The 21,566-nt window shown below is 39.3% G+C and overlaps 1 protein-coding gene across 1 annotated transcript in view; it reads right to left on the bottom strand.

Annotated features, from left to right (window-relative positions):
• Window positions 1–21,566, bottom strand: part of LRP1B (LDL receptor related protein 1B) — a 1,021,752-nt gene that overhangs the window by 526,377 nt on the left and 473,809 nt on the right. Inside the window, exons 15-16 of the mRNA XM_034786032.1 lie at window positions 7,473–7,595; window positions 5,104–5,244 (exon numbers count right to left, since the gene is read on the bottom strand). Of these exons, the coding sequence (XP_034641923.1) occupies window positions 5,104–5,244; window positions 7,473–7,595 (264 nt within the window). The remainder of the gene's footprint in view (window positions 1–5,103; window positions 5,245–7,472; window positions 7,596–21,566) is intronic.

Genomic DNA, 21,566 nt, shown 5'->3' on the forward strand with positions numbered 1-21,566 from the left:
AAACCAACAGCTATCCTAGCCCACAGACACTGCAGTTGCTTGGCCTACCTGTTAGTGGTAGTTTATGCAAATTCTCTTTGTTAATAGGTCAAATTTTATAATAGAATGAGGCACAAGTAAAGAGCACAGGTAGTCCTAAGTAGTTCCTGCCTTCCTCTCCAACATGTAGAAAGGATAAAAGTAGGACAACAACCAGTCAAACTTCCAGACAATGGAATGGGGGAATCAGAACCTAAGGAAACATCTCTCCTCCCAAGACTACTGATGACCATACAAGCAAACACTGAGTGATTGGAACACCATAGGTGTTTGGAGGGAATACCAGGCAGAGCCAGATGACCCAGGTGGCAGCTGCTCTACAAGTTACTGATCCTCTAACACACCTACAGAATATCCCGTTGAAATTCCAGCAAGTACTAATGGTGCTAGGTTCAGCATTAATGGCTTTTCTATAGTTTCCATATTCTCAGCAAATTATTTACCACTATGGGGGAAGGAGCCAATGGTAACATGGTCATATGCAGTCCATACTGCCCTTTAGCTAAATAAAGTGGCAAATCTTCCAGCTGAATTGCCCAATTCCAGTGCATAGGGAAGTGGCTCCCCACCCATCATTGGGATCTCCATGGTAGCTGTGGTCTGCAAATCCATGTCAAGCCCCAGAATGAGCAGAATGAGTGAATTCTAGCATTTTCTACAGTTTCCAAATCATGGAAATATTTCTCCAACCACCCCCCATTTTATGCAGGTTTGTGCAGGTGAGAACTCAAAATGTCAAGTGCGCTGTTTAGAAGCCAACATTTCTAAGTATGAAACTCCCATTAAATCTTATTGCTTATTAATATAGAGTTTGTTTTTCATTTAATTTCTGCAATTACATGAAACATGTTTAAAAGAGGAGCAACTAAGGGCCTGATCCTGCAGTCCCTGATTAAGTTATGTTGGTCTGGATTTGAGGAGTGTGTATATCCGAGAATGTGATCAAACTAATTGCAACCGTATTGTGTCCATTCAGCCATCTTGAAATAATGAAATAGAACACCACATAGTTAAGGGTTCATTTGGAGACAGGCTTTCAGAAGCAAGGTCAAAACTAGCTACTGTTTCTGCTAATCAGAAAGGGAGGAGGGGACAAACAAGTAAACAACTGAGACTGAAAAACCTTGGTGGTTGGAAAACCTTGAGTCTAGATGTCTCTGATGTTAAAAATTTATTGAAAGTTTGAAAAGTGATGATACAGTAGGGTTTTCATAGATTCATAGATTCTAGGACTGGAAGGGACCTCGAGAGGTCATCGAGTCCAGTCCCCTACCCGCATGGCAGGACCAAATACTGTCTAGACCATCCCTGATAGACATTTATCTAACCTACTCTTAAAGATCTCCAGAGATGGAGATTCCACATTCTGACCTATGTGTTTTGTAGAACTTAGCTATAAAAGATTAGCTAATAGAGTGTACTTTGGAGCAGACCTCTAAAGCCATCTTGAGAGATGTTTTCCTGACCCCTTTCTCCCCGGTGGGTAAGCAAATGGCCACTGCGAATCTGCTGTTAATTACTCAATGCCATTCCAGATGTTAGCAATGTTCTAAACCTATTGCTTATGTTTGTGCGTGCTTAAATCTAATAAAAAACTGCAGTTTTAGACAAGAGCATGCTTACACTGCATTACTCCTTTATCTGATGGAAGTGCTGAGTTCCTGTTGATTTATTCCTTACACCGCCTGGAGTGAAATAGTTAAGTTGTCCCTGTTAGGGATTCTGAAAACCACAAGTAACAATTAGACTCCCACTGAGTTGGTATTTTGACTGTATTATAAGTACAGGCTTGTGACATCACTTTTATATTAGCAAACTATTATAGCAGAAGATAAAAAACAAAAATAGTGACGGGGAAAAAATCAAAGAGAACACAGATATAAAGGTAACTTTGAAACCAGAACTCTCCCAATGTAGCCAAGTGTACAGCCAAGATACTGTACCACAATGAGCAGGGGTGAATGCGAGCAGAATGATAATGCTTCTGAACCCTTACATGTTCTTCCCAATAAGCACATATACACTTGTAGACTTTTTTTTTACTTGCATTTAGAGATAACTGTGCAGGTGAGGACAGTTGGTAGGTCTGCTTAAAAGTAATCATTTATGGCACTACCGTGTTTCCACTTTATCACCAAATTTACTTTTCTTAAAATATATCTCAATGAAGTTTTAAATATTACCAGAGCAAAGCTGCAGGGTTTTTTAAGCTTTCAAGGCTATATTCCCCGCTTGTGTAAATGAGCAGAGCTCCACTGACTTCATGTGCAGAGAGGCATGCTAAGCACCAACTTGAACCCTGCTTTAACAAGTGTCAGTCTCTCTTCCCTTCAGTTCCTCTTTGTCACCCATCCATTCATTATGATGGGAGTTTTATTTTGCAGATAAACATGTTAGCTGACCTATGCTAACAAAACACACAGCACTTAGAATTATAAAAATCATTGCAGGTATATCTTTAACTGCTTAGCAACCTTTTATACTTGTATTTTTAAACAAGCTTTCATTGACATTAATGCAAAGTGAATACATGTATGCGACCCTTTGTTACCAGATCATTTCAGAAGCATGCTGTAGGGAAAGCTTCATTAGTGACCTTAGCAATAAAGTGTTCAAACTCTGATAATTCTTATTCAGCAATTTAGTGTATAAGTGTGACTAGAGACCAAATTGCTGATCTCCTCTGGCTGATAAAATTAAAATTTGAAAAGCACTGAACACATTTTTTTAAAAATTGTCTGACTAATATAACAAACAAAACCCATTTAAAATTATTTTTTTAGAAATGCTAATTCCCTTTTATTTAACCCATTTCAATCAAGAGTTTCCCTCCATATCATCCAATTATTCTGATTATAATTACAGCAAATTCTGACTAAGCCAAAAAACATGTTAAATTACTGTAGAAACTGCTTCAAGAGGATTAATTTTAACATATTTTTGCTAATAAGCTATATAATATGCACAGATTTGGGAACACGTTCAGAATTCATTTATAAATGTGTAAATATGAGTAATTCCAAAGAAGTAAAGGGAGTTGTTCTAGTCTAGCATCAATTTACGTAAGATAAGAAATTAGCATGCTGTACCCAAATATTTTACCTCTTGGAATTATTAACAGATGTACACTTTACTGCAATTTAAGAGATCTTGGTCTTAGAATAAGGAAGGCTATGAAAATCTCAAATTATAGTGAATATACAGCATTGTGTTATAGGCTAAAATAGCTAAAGTAAAGTAGTCTTTAAGAATACTGTATGTCAACCGCAGATTTGTTATTTTGGAGGAAGTACTAATTGCAAAGTGGAAGTAAATTAAGGGATATTTACTGAAGAGAAAATGAGCAACTAGCTACAGTGCTGATACAAAGGTATGTAATTTGTACAAACCACACCAGTGTCAGATAATCCAAGCTACCTGGCTTTGCCAGTATAAATTATGATTGATGACTGGCTAAGCTGTTCTTGAGCATTTTTAATGCATATATATGTGTTTTCCCATGGTAAGAACAAGGAACTGGGACTCAGGACTCATGTGCTGGCCTCTTTATGCAAAATAATGGGACCAGAACAGTGTAAATGGGCCTTAACAGGCCCATATCCAGCCACAGAAAGATTCCAATGGTGCAAGAACTGTTGCAAACAGCCATAACTCTGCCTCCCAAGGACCCCGTATAAGCCCTGGCTTGAGTGAAGTGTTGGGGGGCAGCTGCAGCACACAGCATCATAGAGATTCTGGCCAGCATTGATGCCAATAGGGAGGCTGCTGTAATTTAGACAGACTTCCTGGACTGTCTAAATTGCACCAGTCTCTGGAGCAGCCCAGTATGCAGAAGTTTCAAAGGTGGTTTAGATCCACCTTAGCACTCCTCTCTGTTGGCTGCAAGTTAGAGGTGTAGCACAGAATCTCACCCTAGATTCTGTTCCTTGCTCTACCCTGACTTACTATGTGGCAAGGAACAATTCACCTATCTGTGCTACATTTTACTATTTATTTACTTAAAATTGAAATAATATTTGCCTACTTCATAGGGATGTTGCAAGGTTTAATAAGTACTTCTAAAGCACTCATTTCCTCACATGAAAGGAGGCCTAACGTAAGGCTGCTATAGTAATCATTATTTTCATTAACAAGCATCCAAGCATTCTTGTTCCAACACTTGTTTTACTGTAAGATGTGGGCCAATGTGAAGAAAACCCCACTCTTCTTGCATGTGTTTCAGTTCTCATATGTCCTCTCTACAATATACTGAGCAGTGAAGCTGTAAAGCAGCGATAGTCAGACTGAGGCTTGTGAACTGCAAGTGGCTCTTTAATGTGTCTCCAGCAGCTATCACTGTGTGATTTAATTATTAACCAATCTAAGCTATTAACCAATCAGGATGCTTTTACTATGTTATTAACCAATTTGAATTGATAAAATAATAATACTTAGTCATTTTGCTGTGAGAATGATGTGTATATATAATAGTAAATGAAACAATGAATTCACACTTTTGTGGCTCTTTAGGGTAATGGTAATCACTAATTTGGCCCCTGAACCACTGATGTCTGAGTATCACTGCTGTAGAGTATCTTGTTCCAAACCTATGTCTGTTTTCTTGGACCCTCTTCAGGATACCATTGCCAAAAAGCAATGAAGTGTTTAAGGAACCTTCTGCACAGTAATTCTGTCTTTAGAGTATTTAAATTGATTCTCTTCCTTTTTTTCAAGCAAAGTTCCAGTGTGTGCCCCTGGTCCACCATCCGGCAGTTTGGAATGGCACCAACAGCAAAGGATACAAAAATGGACACTTTTAGAGCACCAGAATTAATACCACTACAACCATTGGCATAAGCAGACCACAGAGGAGGTATCTTGTATTACACTATGAAACAAATATGTTCCTGTTTACTACATGTGAGGAATAACTGATGCGATTAAACAGGAAAAGAAAGTGAATTATTTGCATAAATTATTTAATGACTGCTGCTTCAGTCTTATTCCCCTCAGACCTTAGTATTTAGCACAAAATGAAAACAAAACATGAAATACAGTTTTAAAATTATTTAAAGAAATACATACAGCAAATTTCTGAATGCTCATCACTGGCATCCAAACAATCATCATCTCCATCACAGCGCCAGCGGTCCTGGATACAGCGCTTGTTGTTACACTGAAATTCTCCAGGTTTGCACAACTGAGGTAACACTTCTCCAGGATTAACTAGAAAAAATCCAAGTAGCGTGTATATTTTTAAGCTTGATATAAAAAAATGCAATATTACCTGCACATAAGCAGATATGAATTCTTCTTCATGCTGTATCTCTTAAGAACATTCTGTTCTTAGTAAGCTTTACATATTCACACTAATTCCATCCTACAGTCGGATGTATATCCACATTTATGGTTGATATACTTAATATATTTTTAATAAACAAGTGCACACTCAGATTACATTATCACCCAGGAATAACTTTTACAAGTTCAGAAGACAAAACAGACACAGAACTCATCATGAAATCATTGTTCTCATAATGATTTGTAAAATATGCTGCTGCCACCTCAAAAGCTAGTAAAAAAACCATATACAACAGGCCAAATATGCTCTCAGTTATACAGGTCGGATCATGATAACCTAAGGCCCAATTTTGCGTCCCAAGGCGTAGCCCAAGCACTTGGATTGTGTAATGAAGATTTCCTTTGGACAAATGGAGTTTAAAGATACTTGAGCATATTAGAGGTTATCAGGTTCTGACTGATAACATGGCTGATCTGGGCATAGTTATATAAGGACAGGGGAAGCTGATACACAGGAGTCTATTATAGAGAAGGATGTGTCTTCTCTCCTCCCATCTGTAAAGGCTGGAAAGGCGTCAAGTGGTTAATACCCAGTAGTTGACGTTGATAAGTTGTAGGTTTAAGTTTTGTTTCTGGAAATAAAGCAAGCCCTGAGGAAAGTGATATGAAGTGACCTGTAACTCAGACTTTATTTTTCCTTCTCCATCTGATGAGTCAAACACTGGCTTACAGCAAAAAAAAATCCTTTGCAACATTGTTCTTCTCTTCCCCGCCCCTCAGAAATCTCTGAATAGGGGTTCCATGGGATTCAAGCTATGTGGTTGATTAGGGAGAAGCCAACAGACAGGGGCAGGAGAACTGCAGAGGTGATAAAATTATTCACACTTTAACAGTACCAATTGTCATTAATTTACCCACATTATTCCCCTGCATTTTGGAGCCCCAACAAAGTGGAAGTCCTGTGGACAGCGTTTTGTTTGAGACTTCCTTGCAGCATGATTCCTAGAGGAGTTGCCCCTGGCAGAAGTTAATTTGTAGGCAGTAGGTCTCCATTTCACAGTATAATAGAACCTCTATAAGGGGAACCCCATGTAACCTCTGCATAAGGGAAAATCTGGATTTCACTTCCTTCTACCATTATTATGATCTTCTGTACCTCATAGGCCAACTCTCACTCTCATATTGCTCACACAAAATTCACATTGACTTCACTGTGAGTGTGAGTTTTGAATGAGCAATGTGAGTCAGACTAGCTCTTTGTATGCACCGGTACTCATCTGCCTATGTTTTCAAACTTTGCATAATAGTTATGTTCCAAGAATATACAACTACTCTGGATAGTGTTAAAAAAATTTAAGCTGTTAATTGAAAATATGAGTAATGCATAAATTAATGAGATATTCTCATTTTGTACAGCTATAGCTAAAGAAGTTCAGGAATGTTCAATATAATGGACAAAAGATTTAATATAAGTAAAATTAATCATATGTTCTTAGAAAAAAATGGCATATTCTATAATTGAATTTGTTCCAAAATATTAAAGCTAGAAATTTGCAACATTACCAATATTACATTGGTGAATTAATATTTTTTTGAGTGGCAAGTTTAATTTTGTTACAAGCCGATGTCTTTTTCAGCAGTATTTGAATAAAGACGTCCAGAGGATGGTTAAGCTATTCAGAGATTGGTGCATCTTTTATCCCTGGTCTTGTCTTACATATAAAGTGTCAGCTTCAATTTTTCACAGTTTCAACTTGAGGATTTGCTATGCTTGATTTCTCCTTAAAATATTTACTTCAGTGAATGCCATGAAGCCAGTTAATATGCTTTTATTATTACTTTTATTTTGATGCCCTGTGAAACGTAACAAAAAGTCTTTGGAAGCATCGGAGTACCCTATTATATTAGACACTATGGAATATTTTCAAATGCATTTAACTTCAAATATTGCACATTTAATAGTTTTGTTTCACTCTTCAAGCTTTAACTATCTGTGCTCAATTAGAAAGTTTATTCAATTAATAGTTATTTGTCCAATGTAAAATTGCTGAACAGTAATAAAGTCTCTAGGAGAATTTTTTTAATTTTCAGATTTGAATTTATCTCTCCCAGAACAGTAATATATATCCAGATATTCTTCAAGAAAATCTTACTCATGCACATTGTACTGTTTTCCTCTAGGAGCTGATGATCAGCACAGGCACAAACTCTGCCTCCAGGAATGGCTAAGCAAAGAGTGCTGCAGCCTCCATTATTAACACGACATGCATTGTCACCTGCAATTAAAAAAAAAAAGTAGTCTTAAAACACAATTGCTCAAAATCCATGCAGTAACTAGAGAGCATGTAGAAAATGAACTGCGATCTGCTTTTACGTACAAGGAAACATGTTATTGTGGGAGTTTTTCTGCTGTTATTGTCTATACCTGCAGGTTATGCAACAAAAATTATATCATCAGTTCATAAATGTTATCTCTCACTCTTTAATAAATATTAGCATTTTTACAGGACACAGACGCATGAGTTCAAAAATTAAAGTGAACTTCATTATTTTTAAATAGACAATAACATAAAATGAAAAAATCTCAACTATATTGGCAGCTGAGACCCAAGTGAAAAATGTGACTACAATGACAGACTAGGTTATTATATCCCAGGCTTGAGAGGCTGGAAGTGTTATGTGGAGAATAATGAGGAAAATGCATAATATAAAATCATTCTATCAGCAATAAATATTTAACTCAAATGCACAAATTATCAGTGTAATCTGGCACTCAGACTGACTGACCTAGAGTAGACTAGGATCCTTTTCATCATTCTCAAATCTAAATTTAATTTGGAACGCTTACAAAAGCTTAGAAATGAAAGAAAGTGAAAGCTAGACAGGCCAATGAGTCTGCATAAACTCTTTAACACCACTTAACTTCTGAACTCAGTGGCAATCAAGCTTGGTTCATATTGTTCCCTCCAACCAGGACTGCCACCTTTAAAAAGGAGTTTCCAGCTATGGCTATGGTTTTCCTGCTATTACTGCATGATCCCAGTTCCAAATATGTAATACTTTATAGTACTGTTTGGCTTTTTATCAAAGCGACAGTTCACCATTTTCATGTGCCAAAATTAATTACACCTTTAGTTATATATAAAGAGCTCTGTTTGAAACCTGAAAAACTAAAGAAATAGAAAAGTCAATAAATTCATAATGGAGAATAAATAAGAAAAGGAAATGCTGAAATATATCAGGATATTCTTTTCAGTGTTGTGAATGGGAGTTAAGAACTCGCTTATTCAAATGTGAGTTATGCTCATAATTTGCTACTGCCTATGAATTTTAAATTCTGAAGAACAAATTACTATTATACCAGAATTTTATGCCTTTGTCATATGAAAGAGTAGAAACTGACAAGTTACTTTCTGTCCTGTCATGAGGTGACATTAAATAGAAAATCATTATAATAATTTCATAAGCTTAGTTAGAATTAGACTGAAACACACCTAGTCTTGGTCCTATATTCCTCATGCACTCAGAATAGACAGTAAGATCGATGTGAGTGTTTGAGGAATGAAAAAAAAATCAGATTCCACTTTATTTATTTATTTTAAGGTATGTAGAGTATTAAGACAAGGGGAAATTTTGCCTGCGGGTTTTTATCATCTGCCAATGCTTGCTGCATCCCCTCTAACCACCATCTCAACTCTCCGACATACTCTGCTACCAGGGTCTGATTCAAAGCCATTGAAGCCCATCTTAAGTACATCAGTAGGCTTTGAGTCAGACCCTAATTACTTAGTCATGCACTGCCATTGTCATTTGACTGCTGCTCCTCAAGTGAGGCTAGGTTTCAGATGCTGCTGGTAATGAACCATGGTTAGGCAGACCATAACCAAGTCTGTACAAATCTTGTAACGGATTTCCAAATCTTCCACTCCTTGAGTCCACTATTAGCAAAATTCCACTAAATAAGGGTACATTCCGTGACTGCTAAATAGACTAAATAGTATTTAACAAGGTGTGAAATGTTCAACAGTGGTTTTCCAAAAAATATTGTATCAGATACAGACAATGAAAAAATAATAAAATGCAGAACGTATTTTGTTTATCTTATTTAGAATAGTATTTTCTTTCAATTTAAGTCATTTTAGATTTGGTAAACCATCTCGTCTTTTAATGATGACAGCTGGTTAATTGGGAGCAGCCTGTCCACCAAAATATAGCATCCCTGGATGGTGTTCCGCTTATGTTCAGTGAGGATGGCTGAAGCATACAGGGAAACAAAATAGTGTCCACTCCACTCCATTTCCACAGTTTAATTTTCTCAAGAATGATTATTAACTATAGCTCAGGGGGTAGGGCATTCCAATGACCAGGGGCCTGCAAAAGGGGGAGCAAGCGGGGGCACCCCCCCCCAAACAGGGAAGAAGCGGCAGGTGGCTGGCTGCCATATGAGCTCCTCTTCCCCCCACCCCTACAGTTGTAGACTGCTGCTTTTCTTCCCCTGCTGCTGGAGTCCCATGCGTTGCCTCTGCCTCACCTCAGTGGGCAGTCTGCAAAGTCGGCTGCCCAGGCCATAGGTGCTGAGTTTTTAATCTGCGGCAGGGTGCTCTGCCCTCAGCTCTGCCCAGGCCCCCCTGGCCCCACTCCACCCCACTCCTTCCCCCAGTGTCCCACCCCGCCCTGCTTCTTCCCACTCCCGCTCTGCCTCTTTCCCACCCAGTTCCACCCCTCCCCAGAGCGCACTGCGCCCTTGCCCCTTCCCCTACCCCCCCCCAGCACCTCCTGACACTGCGAAACAGCTGATCCGCGGCAGGCACTGGGAAGGAGGGGGAAGCAAAGATCGGCAAGGGCCGCCAGTGGGCAAGAGGCGGTGGGGGAAGGAAGAGCTGTTGATGTGGGGGCTGCCAGTGAGTGCTAAGCACCCACCATTTTTCCAGTGACTGCTCCAGCCCCGGAGTACCCACGGAGTTGGTGCCTATGGCCCAGGCTTCCGGCTCCCTGCTCCCAATCCGGCTGCTGCCTTCTACCTCAGCTCCCCGCTCAGAGTTGGGCTACTGCCTGGGCTCCCTGTTTACCACTCAGAGTCGGACTGCCCCTGGGTTCCTGCTCCCGGCTCCCAGGTGGGCTGCTGCCTGGGGTTCCTGCACCTGGCTCACCACTCCCAGCCAGATTGCTGCCGGGGTCCCCGCTTGGAGTCAGGCTGCCCCCGGGTCCCTGCTCCCAGTCGGGCTGCTGCCTGGGCTCCCTGCTCTCCATCAGGAGCTCCACACTGGGATCCCAGGTGTCTGCTGTGCTCCCCGGTGGAGCAAAGAGCCGAGAGTTGGGGCAGCTGCACTGCTCATGGTGGGGAGCAGGGATCCAAGGTGGAGGGGCAGACAGGCTCCCGGTGGGGAGCTGCACGCCAGGGGGCAGCCGGGCTTCTGGCAGGGAGCTGTGAGCCTGGTATTTCAGCCCCCTAACACTCTCCTGGTGCACCACTGACAAAAGAAGGGTTGTGTGGATGAGAATTACTGCAGTAATTACATATGTTAGATCCACTTAAATTTGTAGTGTAGACATGCTCTAACTCTCTGAGAGGGAAGGACACACCTCTTTTGTCAGCATCTCCCACTGGCTAATTTAGGAGGCTCCCATCTAGCACAATAGCTTTTGCAAATCTCGTTCTAAGGTGCTTATTCCTCCCCATGTATTGTACAGGGATCCTAAGCACTTAACTCAGGCTCTGTGAATCCCATTGTTATTCCAGTGATTTTACAGGAGATTGCCTAAGTCCCTTTGTGGATTTGAGTCTATGAGACTTAGGAGTACCATTTTCAAAAGTGACTTAGTGCCAGGTTTTTAAGGTGTTTAGTCACCTAAAGATGTATGGAATTGTCAAAAGCATCGAGTTGTTGGATTTTCAAAAGCATCTAGCCAACTAACTCTCAACTTTTAGGTGCCTAAATACCTTTAAAATCTGTCTGTTAGGCTTCAAAATTTTACCTCTAGATTTTTTCCCTGCCTGGACAATCCTGACCCACCTTTCCTGAGAATGAATGGGTACTATGTCCCATTAAGAGAATTTATCTTGTTTAAGATATTCAATATCTCATATATATTAGAATGCAGTGTAGCAGATGTTTTGATATTTATGCATATGTGGGGGTAGAGGGCCAGGGAGAAGCGCAAAACATAGTAGCAAAAACAAGTAACAAAAACATACTCTGAAATCTTCATTCAGGAAACCACGCTATATTTTGTCCAAGTTATTGCTCATTAGAGGTGCAATTACTGCTAATTGCAAAGATGCAGAACCATAGGGAGCTGTTTGTGTTTAGAGATGAAGTCAGCATGTAGGAAGAAGATTCTATTGGGCTAGATTCATAAAGGGGATGTAAGTATTACACTGCCTGACTCCTAGGTGCCCTGCCACCCAGTGGAATTAAATATTTCTTGGGACAAAGAGAGAGATTGACTCTCTAGCCCAGTGGTTAGGGCATTCACATTGGATGCGGGATATTAAGGTTAGAGTTTCTGCTTCAATTAATATTTAATTATGTATACAAAGTGCAACAGCTTCAACAGAAGAACTCCCAACCCAGAATACCCTGATGGTTCGGGTACACAGCTAATTTGTAGGAGATCTGGGCTCAAATCTCTGCTCTAAGGCAGGCAAAACAGGGATTCAAACCTGGCTCTCCTATGTTCCAGGGGCATGCTCTACCCACTGGGCTTCTGCACATTTTGGGACACACAAATGCTCAAAATTCCTGATTGTTTACCCCGGCTGGCTTTTGTGCAAGTTAGGTGTGCCCTTAGCATGCCTTCTGGATCAGGCTCTATAGAGAAGACAGATGAGGAACACCTACCTTGAAGATCCCAGCAGGGCTTAAGCATGTGTGAGGGCTCCAAGCAGCTCATTAGCAGCATCAGGCATCAGGACTTAGGCAGCTTTGCACATGCCTACTGATGGAAATTTAGGGACCTCTGGAGATTTAGATGCCTACAGGGTTAGCTGAGTGGGGGGTTTGTGAATATCACTTTGATTTGTCTACCTAAAGATGCCTCCGGGGAGCTTAGGTTTGGTGTCACAAAGGCATAGATTCAAACCAAAACCTAAGATCCCTGGAGGCATCTATAGGTATGCAAAACAAGTAAGAGGACAATTTTTCTGTTTAAATGTTCTAATTTTTATGTACCTAGCAGAGCAGGCATTCCTATCTAGTGTTGGCCATCATTGCCGCACCCTTTATTTGCTATCTGGAAAGTTATGAAAGAACGGTTTATCATTTCTGATGGGATTACAATATAACTCACCCGTTGGTATTCAGAAATATTGTACTACCTATATGTGTTATGCTTACTGTACATTTAAGCAGGAGATACACAAGAATAAATAGCCATTTGTCTGTGTCTTAGTCTATTTAAGCAGTGCCAGGGGTGACAATGAATGGGTAGTATACTATTTCATATATACATTCATTTTAAATAAATTAATCATATTAGATCAGAAAAAAGAATGCTATAAAAAAGCATTTAAGTGTACAGAATAAGACTATAGTCCCACTGAGGTTTATACAGTTGTTAAAAAATGTTGGATAAAATATTTTAGTCAATAAATATGTATGTATTGCATACAAACGTCTGTTTATACTCTGAAAGAACATTACACAAAACAACAACAAAAAACCCAAACAAAGCTGTTAAACAAGTTCTAAAATGTCAACTGCTGAAATATCTGTATGAAATATTCCTCATGAAGGAGTAATTATTCAAGCCTGATTATACACTCCATCAGATTTATGCCCCTCAACTGTTTCTTTAAGAGCAGGAACATCATGGTATACACATTTTAAACCCAGATCAAAACTAAGTTTACTTATCTACCAAACTACCTCTACAAGGCCAGAAGAAGACATTAACATGGGGATTATTGATTAGGACACATTGGATAAACTGTTTGACTAGCTGTGATAGGATTTTATCCAAGTCCTATTAAAGTCAATGAAAGGCCCCTGTTGATTTCAGCAGGAGATGGACTGGGTGAATAGCTAGAGATTGTAATTCTTTATCGTATCATATATAACACCACACAGTTATCAATCAGCAAATAAATTCATACAGTACACACTGTCCTATCAGAATATGGGATTTCACTGGAATAATTTTTTTTTCTAAAGGAAAACATTTTCTGGATAGAATTTTCTGTTTGGAAAATCTAATTGACATGATTCATTTCAGGTTGACATAAATCTCCAAGTTCTCCTGAGCCTATGCCATGCCTCATGTGAGTTGCAGTTCTGAGTCCCTCATGTCTCTCCCCCCTGGGTTCTGCTCTGTGGCCTCACTATGCCACCCATGATGTATCAGAGTCTTGCCCAGTCACATGATTCACTGCAGCAACTCAACCACAGGGAGAAGCCACAGTGCGTCATGGCAGATGTAGTCCATCTTTGGATCTGGGCCCCCACGGAAATCAGGGTATGATGCACCTAGAATTGTAACTCCCATGAGGCACCTCCATCACTCAGGAAAATGCAGAGTTAACCTGAAATAAAATATTCCATTTTAGGTATTTAGGGTCATATAACTATAGAAATGTACGGCTGGAAGGGACCTCAGAATGTCATCTAGGTCATCCCTTGGTGCTGAACCAGGACCAAAGACCATCCCTAGACCATCCCTGACAGATATTTGTGCAACCTGTTTTTAAAAACCTTCAATTACAGGGATTCCACAACCTTCCTTTGTAACCTATTCCAGCACTTAACTATTCTTATAGTTAGAAAGGTTTTTTCCTAAAATCCAAACTATATCTCCCTTGCTGCAAATTAAGCAGGTTACTTCTTGTCCTAACTTCAGTGGATAAGAAGAACAAATAATCATTTTTCCCTTTGTAACCACCCTTAACATATTTGAAGACTGTTATCAGGTACTCACATGAATCTCCTTTTCTCAAAAATAATCATGTCTGTTTTTTTTAAATCTTTGCTCACAGGTCACATTTTCTAAACCTTTTGTCATTTTTGATACTCTCCTCTGGACTCCCTCCAATTTATTCACATATTTCCTGAAGTGTGGCACCCAAAATTTAACACAATACTCTAGCTGAGGTATCAATGGTGCTGATAAGAGTGTAACAAATTATCTCCTGTGCCTTACATACGACACTCCTTTTAATACACCACAGAATGATATTAGCCTTTTTCACAACTTCATCACATTGTTGGCTCATGTTCAATTTGTGATTCACTATAACCCCAAACGCTTTTCAGCAGTGCTATTGTCAAGTATCAGAGGGGTAGCCGTGTTAGTCTGAATCTGTAAAAAGCAACAGAGGGTCCTGTGGCACCTTTGAGACTAACAGAAGTACTGGGAGCATAAGCTTTCGTGGGTAAGAACCTCACTTCTTCAGATGCAAGTAATGGAAATCTCCAGAGGCAGGTATAAATCAGTGTGGAGATAACGAGGTTAGTTCAATCAGGGAGGGTGAGGTGCTCTGCTAGCAGTTGAGGTGTGAACACCAAGGGAGGAGAAACTGTTTCTGTAGTTGGATAGCCATTCACAGTCTTCGTTTAATCCTGATCTGATGGTGTCAAATTTGCAAATGAACTGGAGCTCAGCAGTTTCTCTTTGGAGTCTGGTCCTGAAGTTTTTTTGCTGTAAGATGGCTACCTTTACATCTGCTATTGTGTGGCCAGGGAGGTTGAAGTGTTCTCCTACAGGTTTTTGTATATTGCCATTCCTGATATCTGTGCTATTGTGTAGCTCATTATTCTACATTTTGTATTTGTGCATTTAATTTTTCCTTCTTAAGTGAAGTACTTTGCACTTGTTTTTATTGAATTTCATCTTGTTGCTTTCAGGTCATTTGGAATTGTAATCTTGTCCTCCAAAGTACTTGCAGTCCTTCCGTGCTTGGTGTCATTCCCAAATTTTATAAGCATATGGCTCCAAAATTGTTTCAGTTAGTTTCTCAAGTGCTTTGGGTTAATTTAATCAGGAATAAACCTTGAATACATCTAACTTATTTAAATATTCTTTAACCAGTTTATTTCCCTATTTTGGCTTGTGTTCATTCCTCGTTTTTAATATTAATTGCATTAAGCAGCTGGTCACCATTTTTAGTGAAGACTGAAGTAAAATAGGCATTGAACATTTCAGTCTTCTTGGTGTCATTCGTTATTAGCTCTCCTTCCCCACTAACTATTGGGCCTACGCTTTCCTTTTGTCTTTCTCTTACACCTAATGTATTTATAAAACCTCTTCTTATTGCCTTTTATATCTCTTGCTAGGTATAACTCATTTCTGATTTTGTCCCTATGTGCTTGCACTGTTCTTTTGTAGTCATCTTTAACAATTTGTCCATGTTTCCACTTTCTGTAGGCTTCCTTTTAGATTTTCATGTAATTAAAAACCTGGTACAGCCATATTGGTTTCTTGTTATTCTTCCTACCTTTCATTCACATTAGAATAGTTTGTTGTTGTGCCTTTAATACTCTCTTTGAGAGACTTCCACCTCTTCAGATCTCCTTTTTCCCTTATATTTTTTCTTCCCATGGGACTTTACCAACCAGTTCCTTGAGTTCGTTAAAGACAGCTTTTTTGAAGTCCATCATTCTTATTCTGCTGCTCTTACTCCTTCCTTTGTTTAGACTCATGAAATCTATCATTTTGTGATCACTTCAACCCAAGTTGCCTTCCATATTCAGATTTGCAATCAGTTCCTCCCTATTAATCCAAATCAAGTTTAAAATGCTCCTCTCCCCTACCTCCACTTACTTCCTTGAACTTCTGAAACAAGAAGTTGTCACCAACACATTCTAAGAATGTACTGGAGATTGTGTTTTGTATACTACTTTTCCAACAGATATCCAGGCAGTTGAAGTCTCCCATTATTACCTGGTCTTGTGTTTTGGGTATTTCTGTTATTTGTTCTAGAAATACCTCATCCACCTGCTCCTCTAATTTGGTGGTCTATAGTAGATCATTGCTATGTCATTGTCCCTATTTTCCCCCCTTTTATCTTCACCCAGAGACTTTCAAGTGCTCTGCTACTCACCTCTTTCTGAACCTCAAAACAACTGAATACATTCTTGATGTACAATGCAACAACTCTTCCTTTTTTACCTGCCTGTCCTTCTGAACAGGCTATACTCCTGTATACCAATATTCCAGTAATGAGATTTATCCCACCAAATCTCTGTGATGCCAAATATGTCAAAACATTGCTTGCATACAAAGACTTCTAGTTCTTCCTGTTTATTCCCTATACTCCTTGCATTTTTTTATAGAAAGTAAGCTGTTGAGCAGATTCCCCAACTGTATTCCCCCCTTCTTCTTTCTTCTATGACTCTATTGTAATTTTTCATTCCATTCCCTCAATCTCCAGCCCTCTGTGCAGGTCACCTTTTAATGCTTACATAAGAACATAAAAATGGCCATACTGGGTCAGACCAATCATTCATCTAGCCCAGTATCCTGTCTTCTGACAGTGGCCAATGCCAGGTGCCCCAGAGGGAATGAACAGAACAGGGAATCATCAAGTGATCCATCCCCTGTCACCCTTCCCAGCTTCTGGCAAACAGAGGCTAAGGCTTCAGAGCATGGTTTTGCATCCCTGCTCATCTTGGCTAAAAGCCATTGATGGTGCTATCCTTCATGCATTTACCTAGTTCTTTTTTGAACCCTGTTATAGTCTTGGCCTCCACAACATCCTCTAGCAAAGAGTTCCACAGATTGAATTGTGTAGTGTGAAGAAATACTGCCTTTTCTTTGTTTTAAACCTGCTGCCTATTAATTTCATTTGGTGAACCCTATTTCTTGTGCTCTGAGAAGGAGTAAATGTGGGCTTTTATCACCTGCCCCCTTTGAGCCCAATTTAAATCCTCTCTCACAAGTCGGTGTCCGAAGATGCTCTTCCCTTTCTTCATCAGGTTGGCTCCATTTCTTCCCAGTATTCCTCCTTCAAGGAATAGCATTCCATTGTTAAGAAAACCAAATCCTTCTTTTTAATACATATGTATGTATGCTATATAATCAATTTTATATTATATAAAATTATATATGTATATAGACACACACACACAATTAAAGCTGAGAAACTGATGTCATCATATGACTCCAACATGATGCGACTCCAACCTACCACATTTTGCATTGTTAACTGAAATGTGCTGTTCTGGGTTGGCTTAACAGTGTTCTGTACTTCTCTACGGAAACTGGACAACTGGGGCCAACATGCTCATCATGTTACTATTATGGTGGACAAAAGAACGTGTCAGCTGAATCTGAGGCCTGTGATGAGTTTCTTGCCAAAAGCAGAAGTTGCTTTTGGTTATGATGGCTTTAAATTGCTTGCAATATTTCTCTGGTAAATGTTCAATAAAACTGTTACATTTACTATATTAGTATGGTCATATTTTGACATGAAAGCTTGGTGATCTGCGATGCTGAATTGTAAGATTGCAACTCTTGTGACAGAAGAGATTGAGTTGCTTTTGATCCTCATTATAAGGAGTGGATTTTGCCTGGTGTTGTCTACTATGCTCATTAACTGTCTCTACAATCAGCCTGTTTACAAGTAGGATGTGCTGTAGCTGGAGTCTGACAGATGGTCTTAGCAGGTTCCAATAGAGTCTCAGTCACAGGAAGAGCCACACATGTAGAAGCTGTTGTGCGTAGAATTTTCAGAAGTTTATGATGAGACTCCTGGCCCTCCGCTAACAGAATTTGAAGCGTGTCTGCAATACATTTAATTAGATCCTAAAACTGCTTGAAATCTTCACCTATAGAGGCTGGTGGAAGTATTACAGCCTCATCTGGTAACAATGATGAAATATTTGTGTGGGGTGTTACTTCCTTGTCAGTTCTTGTCTCTTGCTTCTCAGAAGTCTCCTCTAGTGGGTCAGGTTAATTTCTCCCTGAATGCTCTCCATGAGAGAAACTCAGAGTCCTCAAGAATTCTTGGTGATAGAAAGCCCAGAGATCTCAATGAAGCCACTGAAGGGGCTCATAAGATATAGGAGGGGGCATCCATTGTTGTTCAGACTAATGACACTGTGCTCAAGATTGTTTTTTTTTTTCTTCAAAGTTTTTCTCTCACTGTAGGTGAATAGTCTCTAGTACAATAGACAAGGGATCCCTGGACAGAAATCTGAGAATCAGTGGAATCATCCTCAATATAGTCCTGGGGAGATGTGCATAATGAAGATGGAGATAAATGGTCTTCCTGAATGGTAGGTGTTTGACAGGTAGGAGGCCTCTGTGAGAGATGTGGCCTCAGTGACTCAGAAAATCTTGGGATGGGCAAGTGTACAGTATTGGCAAGTAGTGGAGACTCCTGCTCCTCTGAGACGAAAAGATCTCTGGAATATCTAAATGCCTGTAGTACATGAGCTGAAGTTGGACGGGACACTGTGCAGCGCCCTCTACCATCTCAGTGCCTTCCACTGCCAACCCAGAGATACAGAACAAAAAGATTCTGAAAAAAAAAAGGGGAAGGCAGACAGGAATGTGACTATGCAGACCCATCTCGAAGAACTCTGGTTACAAGTAAGTAACATTCATTTCTTTGAGTGGCTTTGTATATTCACACTTGTTGGTAGTTTGATAAACAGGATGGAAAATAAGCTGGAGCAGGGAACAGAGTCCTAATTAAAGAGAAACCAATGTACTGCTCCACCAAATCTACCATCAATCCTTGAAGCCAAATCAAGAGCTTAATGTTCAGTAAACGTATGCACAGAACTCCAAGTTAAAGTCCTGAAAATTTCAGTAACTGTGACTTGCTTAAGACAAGCAAAAGATGCTGCCACAGCTTTGGTGTAATGAGATCGTACTGTTACAAGTAAAAACTTCTGCTAACATGTAACTTTACTAATACATTGTTTTAATCCATCTAAAAATAGTCTGGAAGTACACAATATAACCCATATGCTTCTTAGTATAAAACACAAATAATTTAGAGTATTTTCAAAAACTTTTATTACTATGCATGTGATATGCAAGAGCTCTTCTTCCATCCAAAGTATGTCAAACAGATCCTGCCTTATTAGTATGTGGATTTGGAAAAAAAAGATACTGGCAGAGTAATTGTCTGATTGATGAGAAATTCAGAAACCACTTTTGGCAAAAACCTGGGATCAGGTCTAAGACCCATTTTATCTTTATGAAAAGACGTAAATGTCAGGTCAGCCATCAAGGCATTTAATTCACTCACTTTTCTGGCTGATATTATGGCCCTAATGAATGCTGTCTTGAAAGATAAATAATAGAAAGAAAATTCAGCCAATGATTCAAAAAGTGGTTTCATGAGTGTAGATAGGATCAAATTAAGATCCCAAGGAGGACAGGATTTCTCAAAGGATGATACATATTTTATAACCCCTTCATAAACTTCTTAACCATATTATGCATGAACAGTGATCTACTATGAATGAAAGTATGCTAAGATTAGATATCTGCCAAATGAACTTTCCATGATTATTTAGATCAGTGGTTCTCAATCTTTCTAGACTACTGTACCCCTTTCAGAATTCTGATTTGTCTTGTGTACCCCAAGTTTCACCTCACTTAAAAACTACTTGCTTACAAAATCAGACATAAAAATACAAAAGTGTCACAGCACACTATTACTGAAAAATTGCTTACTTTCTCATTTTGTCTGAAATGAAATTTTAGTTTGTACTGACTTTGATAGTGCTTTTTATGTAGCCTGTTGTAAAGCTAGGCAAATATATAGATGAGTTGATGTACCCCTTTGAAGACTTTTGTGTACCCCTGGTTGAGAACCATTAATTTAGATAACCACTCAATCTTTAAATGCATTACATATTCCAAACCAGAAACTATGGAAGCTTATACAAGAGAATCAATTTTTTCCTGCATCCAAGCCATGAATCCGCACCATTTCAAATACCACTTTCTGGAACTGTCCCTGCTAAGATGATCTGCAATTAAATTGTTCTCCTACTAAATGGAGAGCCATCGTATAAACGTTGTGGAGAATGCAACAGTCCTATAGTCTGATTGCATCTGTGAATAGCAGAGCAGAGTGAGCAGCCACATTGATTGATATAATACATAATGGATGTATTGGCCATTGCTACTTGCACTTTCCTCCCATGTAAGTGAGGAAGGAATAATCTGAGGGACAGACAAATAGCTCTTAACGCCTACACGTTGAAGTTCAAATGTTGCTCTTGAGAAGCTCGGTAAACTTGAACTGTTAGATGACTCAGATGCACCCTCCAACCATTGCTTGATGCATCTGACGTTACTCTTACCTATAATGAAGGGGGGTTAACTGGACACCTGTGAGAATGCTATCCCTGTCTGACCACCATGTCAATGAGTTCAGAATGTTTCAAAGCATATTGACTAATATTTGAAGATTGTCCAGATCTGGTCTGTAGACCTGAGGCATCCAATGCTGCACTGGCCTCATTCTGAGATGTACAAATGAAGTCATATAAGAAATAGCTGACATGAGACCTATGAGACTGAGAAATAAAATTACCTTTTGAATTTGACATATTTGAATATTTAAAACATACTGCACTATTTAAAAAAAAATCTATCCTCTAGTACAAAGGCTTTCCTTGCTATTGAGTCCAATATGGAGCCTATGAATAAAATTATCTGAGTTATATGGAGATTCAACTCTATGACATTCAGAAGTAGTCATAGGTTTGAAAAAAGGGTGAATGTAAAATCAATATGATTTAATAGATTCCTTGCAAACAGCAGCATTCAACAGCCAATCATTTAAATATATAAACAAAAATACCCTGCTTTCTCAAATGAGTCACTACTACAGAGAGGTGCTAAGACATACGGAAAGACATAGCCTGCTGCTGCTTTTGTTGACATTTTTGATTTGACAAGAAATAATCCAAGGAAGATTACAGATATTACTACCATGATAACAGAAAGAAGGATTAGAAGAAGGCTCCTGATAAAAGAAATCAAATCCAAAGAGTGAGCCATCAATCTTGTCTCCGGGTTTTCTAGCAACTTATCTTTCTTGTCACTGAAAACACTATCTCCTTTGATGGGGAGATCTTCCACTTTAATTCTAGTATTCAATGCCAGGGGAGAGGATCGAGGCCAAGCATGTCTCCTCACAGTAACTACAGAAGCCAAAGCTTTAGAAGAAGAGTCCAAGGCATCAAATGAAGCCCTGATAATGTGCCATGTTTTGAACCTCTATTAAGATCTCATTTGCCAGTCTCCTTTTGTCATCCATCAAATCCTGCATAATTGCCACAGGT

This window comes from Trachemys scripta, chromosome 11, assembly GCF_013100865.1.
Source record: "Trachemys scripta elegans isolate TJP31775 chromosome 11, CAS_Tse_1.0, whole genome shotgun sequence".
Lineage (NCBI taxonomy): Eukaryota > Metazoa > Chordata > Testudines > Emydidae > Trachemys > Trachemys scripta.